The sequence below is a fragment of the Chlorocebus sabaeus genome, chromosome 14 (assembly GCF_047675955.1).
Source record: "Chlorocebus sabaeus isolate Y175 chromosome 14, mChlSab1.0.hap1, whole genome shotgun sequence".
NCBI lineage: Eukaryota > Metazoa > Chordata > Mammalia > Primates > Cercopithecidae > Chlorocebus > Chlorocebus sabaeus.
Window position 1 is genome coordinate 94741710 of NC_132917.1, and position 13620 is coordinate 94755329.

The 13620-nt window shown below is 46.5% G+C and overlaps 1 protein-coding gene across 2 annotated transcripts in view; it reads left to right on the plus strand.

Annotated features, from left to right (window-relative positions):
* MALL (mal, T cell differentiation protein like) overlaps positions 1-13297 on the plus strand; it is a 33523-nt gene extending 20226 nt beyond the window's left edge. The window contains exons 2-4 of one of the 2 annotated variants that reach the window (XM_008008361.3): positions 5355-5522; positions 9445-9567; positions 11435-13297. In XM_008008361.3, coding sequence (XP_008006552.1) covers positions 5355-5522; positions 9445-9567; positions 11435-11497 — 354 coding nt within the window. In that variant the 3' untranslated portion in view covers positions 11498-13297. The remainder of the gene's footprint in view (positions 1-5354; positions 5523-9444; positions 9568-11434) is intronic. The other variant, XM_073023164.1, reaches the window with a different exon arrangement.
* The last annotated feature ends 323 nt before the right edge of the window (positions 13298-13620 follow it).

Sequence of the window (13620 nt, forward strand, 5' to 3'; positions counted from 1 at the left end):
AATTCTCTAGTGAGCCTCCAGTGCCCACGCAGCTTTCTTTTCTTTTTAAATTTACATATTATTTGTTTTGGGTTATTTTAAATGTGAACATGGTCTTACATTCAAAACTGTCTCCAAGCCAAGAGGTTCTGCTCCCCCGAGACCAAGGCACTGACTGGCTGATTGGGTCTCATTCGGGGAATATTCTGTTCACCTGCAACAAATGCACATATACACAGACACTCACACACACATTTTCTTATTTTTCTGCACAAATCATAGCACACTGGGTACACTGGTCTGTGCCTTTACAAATTCTTGGAGCTTGTTCCATTTTGGGATATAGACTTTTCTCTTTTATTTTTTTGAAGATTGCTGAGTGTTTCACTTTGCAGACATAATTGATTTAACCGGTTCCCTCTGAATAAAGGGGTCATTTCCTAGCTTTCCTGTAATCAACAGGCTGCAATAAACAACTTTTATCTTTGTCGTTTTGCTCATGTCCTTCATTTGTAGAACAAATTCCATCAAGTGAAATTATTGAGTTGAACAGTATGTACATTTAATGTTTTGATCAATATTGCCAAAATAATAGAGTCATTGATGGCAAAGTTATTTAACCTGGAAGTGGCAATGGACTTCAACTGGGAGGTTGCAGGCGGACATTGGGGGTCTGTGAGTCCCCAGATTTGTAGGCAAAAATTGTGTGTGTGTGTGTGTGTGTGTGTAGGTACATTTTTCTTGGTGACCAAAGCTACAATCAACTCATAAGAAGGGTCTGTGCCCTCTAAATGTTATCTCACCCACCCAGCTGATTGATCTCTCATCCCTCCTTTCCAAAAGTGAACTTCCCATCCTTTAGAGAGGCCCCTCTTGGACATTCCCTCCTCTGTATCTTTCTCATGGAACGACGTCCCTTCCTGCCGTCTGTGCCATTCCAAATGGTTATGGCTACTACAACCGACATTCACCATGTGCCAGACAGACCCACCAAACCATCACAAGGGCCGGATGATAGAGGGGCCAGTGAGACCCCCCACCTCCTCTATTTGATGGACAGGGACACAAAGGCACAGATAAGCTAAATGGCCTGCCCACCAGGCAGAGCTGGGACTCAAACCCAGGAGGAAAGGTACTGCACGGTTGGAGGTGAGAGTAGAAGCAGAGAGCTGGCCTCAGGCTTTCTCAGCCCTGGTCACCCCGCCTGGGGAACTCTCAACAACACAGCCTCCCTTGCCTGTTCAAGCAGACTCTCTGGGGCAGGACCCAGACCCTGGGGCTTTCCTGAAGTCCCCAAAGGGTTCTAGGAGTAGCAGGACTTAAGAGTGCCACCTGGAGTGTAGTGTTCTGGTATGTGTGTATTTGAGAAGCTGTTTGCCCCCACAACACATTTTTTGCCAGCTTCTTTTTCTTTTAAAGCAGTTTTCAAAATAATAAGAATCCTCCAAAAGTGACCAAATAAGTTTTTATTTTAAGTATCATTTTGAATTCATGGATTTTACCTTAGTTGATGCATTCCAATCCATCATAGCGGTAAGAAGCCCAAGTGGTCCCAGGAGGGACCCAAGTTTGGCCAGCAGGAGCCTGCTGATTCCTTTTGGCCGGACCCGAGGAGGCTTTGGAAGTTTTCTCACTATCTGGTGTGGTAACATCCAGGCTCAACCTCCCTCTCCAAACCTGACGTCAGCCCTTTCTTCCTGGACTCCAATCTGGGTGTTGTTACCCCAGTTCTCATATTCTAGTTTTAACAAACTTTCTGAAAAATGAAGGAGCTCTTCATGTTCTAGAGAAGAACAGGTTTTAAAAACCTATTGTTAAGCTCCATCTTTCCTTAAGACGTCCTTTCAAGTTTCCGTTCAGCGTTTTGGAAAATTTGTATATGACTGTGTGTGTTTGCTTATAAGAAAAGGATCTGCCAAAGTTGTGCTTGAAATCTACTTGCTCTAAATGGCTCGCTGCAATCAAATATTTCTCCACGTTGAGGGTCAGCCCCAACCATTGAAAAATATCTCCTGCTCTGAGGAAATACAAAAATAAGCATTAAAATGGGAAAGCAGTTTAGGCCACCAGGAAATTTGGAAAGCCAAATGTGAGCTTTAAGAAAAAGTAAAAACAAATACTCAAAGTTTTCACACCTATAAGGAATCCAACCTAGACTACTTGAGACAGAAATGGGATCACGAACTCCACCGGGTTTAAATCCACCTGCAGCCCTTGGCTCTGGTCCCTCCTACTGTTCAGGAGGTAGAGGGATGTGGAAATAAGAAGTGAGTGACTTTCTTCTGCAGGACATTGATTCTGCAACACTGAAGCCATTGCAGGAAGGTTCCCGTGACATTTGAGTAGATTCCCAAATGCTCAGAGGCCCCTGGCCTGTTGTGAAAGGCAGGACAGGGATCCCTAAGCCGTAGCTGGAACCCAGAGAGAGGAGGCTGCTGATGGGCTCCCTGAGACTGCAGGTATGATATCCCCATCAAGGCCCCTAATGCCCCAGGCAGACCTTGGCTGAGGCTCTAGCAGGCCACCCTACGGCATATTCTAGGAGCCTCCACCTGGCCCTGCCTTTGGCATTGCAACCTGGTTTTTGGGGCAAGAACCACAAGTGTCCTACACCATGTCCAAGTCCCCCACCATGCACTGCCTGTGTGACCTCAGGCCCCAGTCCCCTCTGGTACAGTATTACCTCATGGACTGTGGCAAAGATTAAACATGAGAATGTAAGTAGCATGCATGACTGTGTATGGATAAGGAAGCTTCTGATGGCAAGACGGGGACCAGGACCCATCTGCAGGCACTGACTGGCAAGATGTGGCTGAGGTTCCCTTACTGTCCCCATGCCTGGCACAGATGAGCTGGCAGTAAGCAGTGGAAGGTATCAAATGGTAGTTCTCTGGTCTTTCCAAGGGAGTTAGAATTGCTGTGTGGACTAAATAAGGCAGTCTGAGTGAATGCATTTAAAAAACTGTAAAGTACCTGGTGAATCACTAATAACCAGCATTGTTCATGTGCCAGCATTTTAATGCACTTCTCATAGCTTCTTGGCGAGTGCCTTAAAGCTGAGCCCTGGTACCTTTCTGAAGCATCAGCAGCCCTTATCACTGGGATTGACACGCAACAGCACAGTTGAGGGGGAGCCAGAGGACAGCGGCTCCCATCCCTCCCGCCTCCTTCCTAGGACAAGCAGGCCTTGACTCAGTCTCCGGCAGTCTCAGACCAGCCTAGGACTTCCAAAATTCACTTGGATATTGATTGTTAAGGGGGAATTTGCTCCCAGAACTGGTGCTTTAAGAGGTACTAGGCTGCTGGAGTTGTTTTCCAGCCTGTAAAGCTGTGATTGTATTCCTTGCTGAGGAGTCTCTGCCTTGTGGTCAACTTCCTATTCTATTCTAGCTTCTCATCTCCTTTTCCCCTTTTCTCCTTAAGAGCCCAAGAATGCTCCATAAATTCAAAGACAACAGCTGACAACAGCAAGGGGAAGCCTCAGAAGGGAAAGGGTGACACATCTATGTCTATGTATTGGCCAGTTGTAATATAAGAATTGCTGGTCCCAGAAAGCTAGGGATATAGTTTGGAAAGCAGAACTCAAGTTGTATATCTTTTGGCTGAGCTATAGACAAGGGCTTGAAGACACGGCACAGTGGCTCATGCCTGTAATCTCAGCACTTTGGGAGGCCAAGGCAAGAGGATTGCTTGAGGCCAGGGGTTTATGACCAGCCTGGGCAACAAAGCAAGCCCCTGTCTCTACAAAAAATAAAATAAAAATTGGCCAGATGTGGTAGTATGTACCTGTAGTCCTAGCTACTTAGGAGGCTGAGGTAGGAGGATCATTTGATCTCAGGAGTTGGAAGCTGCAGTGAGCCATAATTGCACCTCTGTACTCCAGCCTGAGTGACAGAGAGAGACTCTCTCAAGAAAAAAAAAGTGAGTGAAGTTGTTTGGTCTAGAAAGTTTCTGATACATCTTTCAGAACTGAGCTACCTCCACAGACATGAGCTCCCAGTCAAAATTCACTAAACATAAGAGGAAACAAGTGAACAAGAATAGAAGTTAATGGAAGGCACAAACTGCAGAATCAAGCTGTTAAGGCCAAGTGAATGGAATTTTCAGATATTAAATGTAGAATGAACACTAAGCAGGAGTAATAAAAAGATATCCACATCTCGACACATGGTATCACTGTTTCACAAACTGCAGAATGCCAAAGACAGAGTGAAGACTAAATACAGCCAAATAAGGAAGACAGATTCCTACAAAGCAAGAGTTCAACTGACAGCTGACCTTTCAGCAGCAACCGTGGAAGCCAAAACACAACAGAAGCATACGGAACATATACAACATGGCAGAAATATATCTCGGAAGTGCGGAGAGAAAATAATTGTCAGGGGAAATTTAAGGACGTTTTCTAATAAATCAAACTGACTACTACCCACTGACCTTCACTAAAGAGATTACTAAAGGGTGCACTCCAGGAAGAAGGAAAATTATCTCAGGAGGAAAATCTTGGATGCAAGAATATCTTCATGACTCAAAATAGAGAAGAATTTCTTAAACTTGATAAAAACATAGTCAATAAAGGAAAAGACTGACATATTCAACTGCCTTAAAATTATGGGCTTAATCAAAGGAAACCATAAAGTATGTGAATGCTAGCAGAATATATTTGCAATGTTTATGACAGTCCATGAAATCCATACCATTAGCAAGAATTCCTATGAATCAATAAGAAAAAGAAAAATCTATTTAAAAATACTTAACTGATGAAAAAAATAAAAAACTTTACAGAGGAAGAAATATTAGTGGCTAACAAATACACAAAAATAAGCTCTATCTCATTAGTAATTCCACAGTGTCAGTGAGCAACAGGGAATGTCCCACAGCATGGTGTGAGGTTAATTGGGTGAGGGGATGTGGTCCACTGAGGACTCCAGGTCCTTTTAAAGAGACAGTCACAACTCATTTCAGCCTACTCTGGCCTGAGAAATGGGTACCCTGTGGCCAGAACCACAGATTTCTAAAGAAATGTCCCAAATCTGGATTTTCCATGTGAAATATCCTGTTTTAAACATTGGGAACTTATTCAGAATTGTTTAAAAGTGTGTATGCCAGTACTGCTTGAGCCAAAAGACACATTCACAGGCCAGACTTGGCTGAGTCCCTCTGTTTGTGACCTCTGCATTAACCCCTTGAATTTTCTAACAATCAGACCTGACTTTACCGTGACTCAGAGGGGCCAGGCTTCCTTCCCCATTTCCCTCTTGGTTCCCTCCTAATTTCACCTGAACTTGTAGCTAGACACAGAAAAGAGATGCCCTGCAAAGGGAAACATGCTCCATACTAGCTAATGAAGCCCCTTCTTTTATGCTTTTATCTTCCAGATATTTGGGTTCTTGGTCTGGACCCTGGTAGCTGCCACCCACGTAGTATTCCCATTGCTGCAAGGATGGGTGATGTATGTCTCACTCACCTCGTTTCTCATCTCCTTGATGTTCCTGTTGTCTTACTTGTTTGGATTTTACAAAAGATTTGAATCCTGGAGAGTTCTGGTAAGAACCAGCAACATGGCTCCTCCCGGGTGGACGTCCTGGGTTGGGTGAGGATAATTGGCCTTTCTGGGCAGGGAGGGGTCTTGGGCTAGGCTTCTACGGAACCAAGACATTTTATCTTAGTATGTTACTACCAGGCCAAAATGAAGACATTTCTCTGCAAGAGTAAATCATTCCTTGTATTCCCCTTCACTGCCTTCCCTGTTAGGAGAACACACAATGCCCTGTGATCAAGCATATTCTGATGTGTTTCCCTTAAATTTTCTTCCTGGTAAAATCCTTGGAGCAACACTGAAGAAAATGCTAGTAGGAAAAAATCAGTCCCATCTCAAGGCTCTATCACAATCCCTGTGACAGGTTATTTCTTCCATATTCCACATGAATTATATGCAAAGTATACACACACACACACATACACACACATATACACACACACACATATTTATATAAATTATACTCTACAAATAATTTTGGATGTAGATGCTTTCATTTAATATTACGTCACTAATTTTTATGTTATCGCATAATCTCAAAAAACCATTTAAAAGTGTTTCATACCGAACAATTGAAGACATATTTAAAAGTGCAGAATATTGTATTATAGGCCCTCATGTAGCCATAACCCATATTGCAGCATTATCAAGACCTTACCACATTTGTTTCATCTAGCCTTTTTCCCCACTAAGGAATTTTAAAGCAAACCCCAAACATCATGCCATTCTATCCCACACACTTCAGTATGTTTCCAAGAAAACCCGCCAACTTTCTCACATTATCACATGTATACAAAGTAAACAGTTCCTCAGCATACCTAAGACAGTATACAGTGGTCCCCCTATCTCTGGAGGACAAGTCCCAAGACCCCTAAGGGAAGCCTGAATCCTCAGATAGTACTGAACCCCGATTATGCTATGCATGCACTTCTTTTTTCTTCTTCACAATTTCACAGATAGACAATTCATTCTTACTGTAGATCTTAACAACCTCAGCATATTTTTTTCTTTCCTTATTAAATTGAAAACTTATACTTTTTAACTTAAAGAGAGCACTCTATGACTTCTCTTTGGCATATCCAAATTGCCAGCATCACTACTCTTGCAATTTGGGGCCATTATGAAGTAAAATAAGGATTCTTTGAGTGCAAGCACTGCAATGACACAACAGTTGATCTGATAGCCGAGATGGGTACAAAGTGACTAACATAGGTGGCATAGACAGTGTAGACATGCTGAACAAAGGTGTGATTCACATCCCAGGTGGCACAGGGTGGGACAGTGCAAGATTTCATCGTTATACTCAGAAAGGCACTCTCTTAATTGTTAATTTCTGGAATTTTTCATTTAATATTTCAGACCAAGATTGACTTGGGTAACTGAAATATACTGATCTTTATTAATCTGCCATTGCTTATGACATAGATATTACATTTAAAACACTATATATTAGTCTATTCTCACATTGCTATAAACAACTACTTGAGACTGGGTAAATTATAAAGAAAAGAGGTTTAATTGACTCATAGTTCCTCATGGTTAGGGAGGTCTCAGGAAACTTCCAATCATGGTGGAAGGTGAAGGGTAAGCAAGGCATACCTTGCATGGCAGCAGGAGAGAGAGGGGAGGGGGAGGTGCCATACTTTTAAACCATCAGAATCCATGAGAACTCATTCACTATCATGAGAACAGCACAGGGGAAACTGACCCCATGATCCAATCACCTCCCACCAGGTCCCTCCCTTGATACATGTGGATTACAATTGGAGATGAGATTTGGGTGGGGACAAAGAGCCAAACCATATCATTATACCCCTGCTTCTCCCAAATCTCATGTCCTTCTCACATTTAAAAATACAATCATGCCTTCCCAACAGTCCCCCAAAGTTTCAACTTATTCCAGCATTAACCCAAAAGTCTAAGTCCAAAGTCTCATCTAAGACAAGGGAAGTCTTGTCTGCCTATGAGCCCATAAAATCAAAAAGCAAGTTAGTTACTTCCAAGACACAATAAGGGTACAAGCATTGCATAAATGCTCCCATTACAAATGGGAGAAATTGGTCAAAACAAAGGGGCTACAGGACCTATGCAAATCCTAAACCCAGCAGGGCAGCCATTAAATGCCAACACTCCAAAATCTCCTTTGACTTCATGTCTCACTTTCAAGTCACACTGTTGCAAAGAGTGGGCACCCAAGGCCTTGGGCAGTTCCATCCCTGTGGCTCTTCACAGTACAGCCCCTGCAGTTGCTTTCACAAACTGGCATTGAGTGTCTGTGGCTTTTCAAGGTACCTGATGCAAACTGTCAGTGGACCTACCACTCTGGGGTCTGAAGGATGGTGGCCCTCTTCTCACAGCTCTACTAGCCTGTGCCACAGGGGGGACTCTGTGTAGGGGCTCCAACCCCACATTTCCCTTCTGCACTGCCCTAGTAGAGGTTCTTTATAAGGGCTCCACCCCTGCAGCAGATTCTGCCTGGACATCTATGCATTTCCATACATCCTCTGAAATCATGGCAGAGATTCCTAAACCTCAGTTCTTGCCTTCTGCATGCCTGTAGGCCCAACACCATGTGTAAGCTGCCAAGGCTTTGGGCTTATCCCTCTGAAGCAATGGCCTGAGCTGTACCTTGGTGCCCACTGCTGGAGCTGGGGCAGCTGGGTTGCAGGGTGGTGTGTTCCAGGACTGCACAGAGCAACAGGACCCTGAGCCTGGCCCACAAAACCATTTTTCCCTCCTAGGTCTCTAAGCCTGTGATGGGAGGGGCTGCTGTGAAGATCTCTGAAATGCCCTGGAGATATTTTCCCCATTGTCTTGGGGCCCCTCATTACTTATGAAAATTTCTGCAGCTGACAGCTTGAAATTTTCCCCAGAAAATATGTTTTTCTTTTCTACCTGGTCAGGCTGCAAATTTTCCAAACTTTTATGTCCTGCTTCCCTTTTAAACATAAGTTCCAGTTTTGGACCATCTCTTTGTGAATGCATATGATTGTACATTTTCAGGAAAAGTCAGGTCACATCTTGAATGCTTTACTGCTTAGAAATTTCTTCTGCCAGATACCCCAAATCATCTCTTTTAAGTTCAAAGTGCCGCAGATCTCTAGGACAGGGATAAAATGCCACCAGTCTCTTTGCTAAAGTATAGCAAGAGTGACCTTTATTCTAGTTCCCAATAAGTTCCTCATCTCCATCTGAGACCACCTCAGCCTGGATTTCATTGTCCATATCACTATCAGCATTTTGGTCAAAATCATTCAACAAGTCTCTAGGAAGTCCCAAACTTTCACACATCTTCCTGTCTTCTTCTGAGTACTCCAAACTGTTGCAACCTCTGCCCATTATCCAGTTCCAAAGTTGCTTCCACATTTTCAGGTATCTTTATAGCAGTGCCTGACTCTGGTACCAATTTTCTGTATGAGTCCGTTCTCACACTGCTCTAAAGAACTACCTGAGACTGGGTAATATATAAGGAAAAGAGGTTTAATTGGCTCACAGTTCTGCATGGCTAGGGAGATCTCACAAAACTTACAATCATGGTGGAAGGCGAAGAGGAAGCAAGGCACGCCTTACACGGCAGCAGAAGAGAGTAGGAGGGGAAAAGTGTCACACTTTTACACTATCAGATCTTATGAGAACTCCCTCACTATCATGAGAACAGCATGGGGAAACTGCTCCCATGATCCAATCATCTCCCAGCAGGTCCCTCCCTCAACACGTGGGGATTACAATTCGAGATGAGATTTGGGTGGGGACACAGAGCCAAACCAAATCACACTGCAAACAAACAAACAAACACACAAACAAACAAAAAGCAGGAGTCTAGGGGAGCTGGCCTGCCTCATTTGCTCATTCTTTATAGCTATGTAGTCAGAGAGGAAAATGCTTACCTGATTGACATGGCCATGCGTGGCTCTGCTCTGCATTTCCAGGACAGCCTGTACCATGGGACCACTGGCATCCTGTACATGAGTGCTGCCGTCCTACAAGTACATGCCACGATTGTTTCTGAGAGCGTGGACCCGAGAATTTACTACATTAACACAGCAGCCTCGGTGAGTGGGCTGGCCACGGACAGCAGTCTTGGCTAGAAGATGTTTAGTGCAGGAGGTCTAACTCTGCCTTGTGCTGCATAGATCCTGAGCCCTCAAGTGAAGGAGCCACGCGAGCAGGGGAGAGGGATGTGTGTCCCTGTAAACCTGTGCACCCACATTCAGGGGTCCTCTTTCACCTTCTATCGTTCCCACTCCAGCTTTCCTCTCTCTTAGACCCCCAACACTGTCTGCAGAATTTTTTTTTTCCAAAACACAAATTGGAACAGGTGTCTCTCTCCTACTGAAAATCCTTCAGTGGCACCCACTGCCTTTGGAATGGAGCCCACATCCCTCAGCATGGCTGAACTATTGAGAGAAGAAGAAGCAGGGAAGGGGAAAGTGGAATGCCACGATCTCAGGGGAGGGGGCATCAAGGAAGGCCCTGTCAAGAGGACAGAAGGAGGCAGGGGCCACTAGGCAGTTACCCCTGCTAAGATCCCACCAGGCAGTTACCCCTACCAAGGTCCCTCTGTATGCTCAAGGGCAGCCAGGAGGGTGGTGTAGCTGTGACAGCCGACCATGGGTGAACAGCAGGGTGCCATGCTGTGGACAGGCTGGGCCATGGAGGACTGCAGGGGCCATTGCTGGACTTGCAGGTTTAGGAAGTTAAACTCACCTGATGAGGAGGGAAGGGAGGCAGACAGGCTGGAAGGCAGCTGAACTATCTAGTGGCCATCCCAGAGGGTCACAGTGCACCCCACAGTGGGTGGCATTTACCTCCATCTAACCCATGTATGTGTTACTCGTCTGTCTTGCTGCTGTCTGCTTCTTATCTCTCAAATGTAAGCTCCCTGAGGGCAGGAATTTTTGAATATTTTCTTCACTGTTATACCCACAGTTGTTCTTGAAGGAAAGCAGGTGCTTAAAAGATATTTGTTGACTGACTGAATGAGGAGCATGTGAGTGGACAGTGGGGCAGAGTGGGGCTGGGATGTTTGGAAAGACCCGAAAGGTGAAGGTGACAGGCCCTACCCTGAGAAAAGAGCAGAGCCGTCACACAGCTTCAATGTGGGGCAACGTGATTGTGTTCTCCCCATGAGTGAGAAGTGTCCTCACTTGTCCACTTCTGCCTGCCCTGCCTGAATGGTGCAGCAGATTCAAGGGTCAGGGCAGGCAGAAATGGACAAGTGAGGCCATGAGGAGTCCTGTTGAGGGATGCCAGTGGCTGAGACAAGGGAGAAATGCATGTCCCATGAGCTAGGCAGGGAAATCAGTAGCCTTTGGGGTGGCTTTGCACATGGCTGGCAAGGGAGGCAGGAGGAGTCGGGGGCCACAGGCGTCAGGCCCAGGAAGCGGGGTGAGAGGAGGACCCTGGGACCCACTGGGCTTGTGAGGCTTGTGAGGAAATGTCAGGGATTCAGTGTGAGCCAGGAAATGCTGGAGGAGGTCTGAACAGTCACAAGGAGCTGATCAGCAGCCGCTCAGAGCAGAGTTCTGGACCAGCGAGGGGAGCTGTAGGAGTGTTCAGAACACAGGTTTGCTGGAGGTGGGTAGAGGAGAGTGGGCCTCGGGCAGGAGGTCAGTGTGGGATATGGGCCCAGGACTGGAGTGGAGGTGAGCCTGCTTCACAGCCAGGTGCAGGTGAGACAGAGACTGCAGTCAGGGCGGGACACCAGGATGGCCCCAGGGATGCCCTGATGCAGAGTTTCCAGGAGAGGGAGTCATTGGCCAGGGGTTGCTGCCCTCAGGCCAGGCAGGAGGCGAGGAGGCAGCGTCATGCGGAGGCAGGGTCATGGGTGGCCTCCTGGGCAGTGGGGCTGAGGGTCCCTGGGGTGTGGGCAAGAGCTGGCGCTGCTGTCTGTAACAGTCGCTCTCCACCTCCTTCCAGTTCTTCGCCTTCATCACCACACTGCTCTACATCCTCCATGCCTTCAGCATCTATTACCACTGATGCACAGGCGCCAGGCCAAGGGGGAAATGCTCCTTGAGAGCCGCAATTATTGGTCCCCAAAAGCAGCTGCCAACGTTTGCCATCTGGATGATAAACAGAAGATCCACTAAAACGTCCACAGGATTAACAGAGCGTCCTTGCAGACTGAGCGATGACACCACACTTTGTTTGGACATTTAAATTCACTCTGCTGAATAGGACGACGCTTTTCTTTCTCCTGGGGAAACAACTGTCTCTTGGAATTATCTGACCATGAACTTGCTCTTCTAGACAACTCACATCAAAGCCCTCACTCCACTGGTGGAGAATCCCAGTTCCACTAATGTCAAGCCTGTTTGGGTTTCCGTAGAGTAGGTCCAGGGGAATACTCAGTCTGATTCTGATGATTCTCTCTCTTTTTTTTTTTTTTTAGACGGAGTCTCGCTCTGTCACCCAGGCTGGAGTGCAGTGGCGCCATCTCCACTCACTGCAAGTCCCGCCTCCCGGGTTCACGGCATTCTCTGGCCTCAGCCTCCCGAGTAGCTGGGACTAGAGGCACCCGCCACCACGCCCAGCTAATTTTGTTGTATTTTTAGTAGAGACGGGGTTTCACTGTATTAGCCAGGATGGTCTCAATCTCCTGACCTCATGATTCACCCACCTCGGCCTCCAAAGGGCTGGGATTACAGGCTTGAGCCACCACGCCCCATCTGATTCTCTTAAAATTGAAGAGGTGCTGCCAAGGCCTTCAGATCTAAGGCATAGACCTTGTTCCTGGTCCCTTGTTGAGCCCGCGCTAGGGAGCTGTGGTCCTGAGTTCCCAGGGAGGCTGACAGGGTCAAGCCACCCTGCCCACCAGCCTCCCACTTCCCCTCCCCTTTCCTCTCCAGCATTGGGATCCAAGGAAAATCTGCATGAAGCCAATTTTGAGGAAGATTTGTGGGGAAAATAAATCATTATATAGTTAGAGCTGGGTATTGAGGGGTGGGGAGTGGGGAGGGAAGGGCATAGCCTGCTCCTCCATGAGTCTGACATCTCAGAAACTGCGCAGCTGCCGGGTGCCTGGGTCAGGATTCCAGGACTCCACCTCTTAAGGACTAGACAGTGCCTGGTTCCTCAGAAAAGACCCCCAGGGAAGAAGGCAAAAACATTACATCCATGCATTCTTCTGCCACAGCCACATTGGAAGAAAAGGCTGCCGCATCATCTCAGCGAGGAGTGAAGGACTCGTGTCCCAGGGACCGTGCTCCTCCACCTGCACTCACCCCCCTCACATTCTCTTAAGCACCCGGTGGCCCTCTGAGGCCTGGCGGAATGGTGGTGCCCACGGGGTTGGGCCAGGGCTCACCAGGACCTAGATGGGCAAAGTTGTGCACACTGAAATATCAAATCAAGGTGCTTGGTTTTAAAGTAAATATTTTTCCAAAGAAAGCTGTGCTCTTCTGCTGACCCAGACGAGTGGGGCACAGCCCTGTAACTGCACATGCCTTCTGTCATTGGGTATGAAATAAATTATTATGAGAAAGGGACTTGTCCTAACTGGTTTGAGACCTTACAGTTTTGTATCAACCTGTTTCCCCTCCTGGGGTTTGCAGGGGCAGGGACAGAACTACAGGAGTCATGGCAAAGAAAATTCTGGCTTCACTACTGCTTGCTGCTCACTTTCTGATCACTTTGATACTTTTTTTTTTGCAACCTGATACCTTGAAAAGCCTCCATGTGTCTCTCTTTTTGTTACCTGGCAGCTGTCTAGGATGATCACTGTTTAATATTTACTAAGTAGCCACATGCAAATAAAAGTTGTTTGTATGGTAAAAAGGAGCAGTTGGTCGACTTCATCTTGTTGGCATCTGGAACTGGCCATCAGGTCCTAGGTGCTGTCAGTAATTGCACTGAAAGCACCCCTAGGAGCATTTCACAACCTAAGTTCTCCAAGGGTGGGACCCCAGCTCCCCAGCCACCCAGCCTTGCTTCTAGAGCAAGAGCGAAGGGAGGTCACATTTGTCCCTAGGCCTTTGGGTTTATAATGTCATTTGTTCTTCAGTAAGAACAGTTTGGGTGCAAGTTCCAGAAACCAAACTCACACAGCTCAGGCAAAACTGGGAGTGCACCAGTAGGGGCTGGGAGAGGTGAAGAGGGCTCAG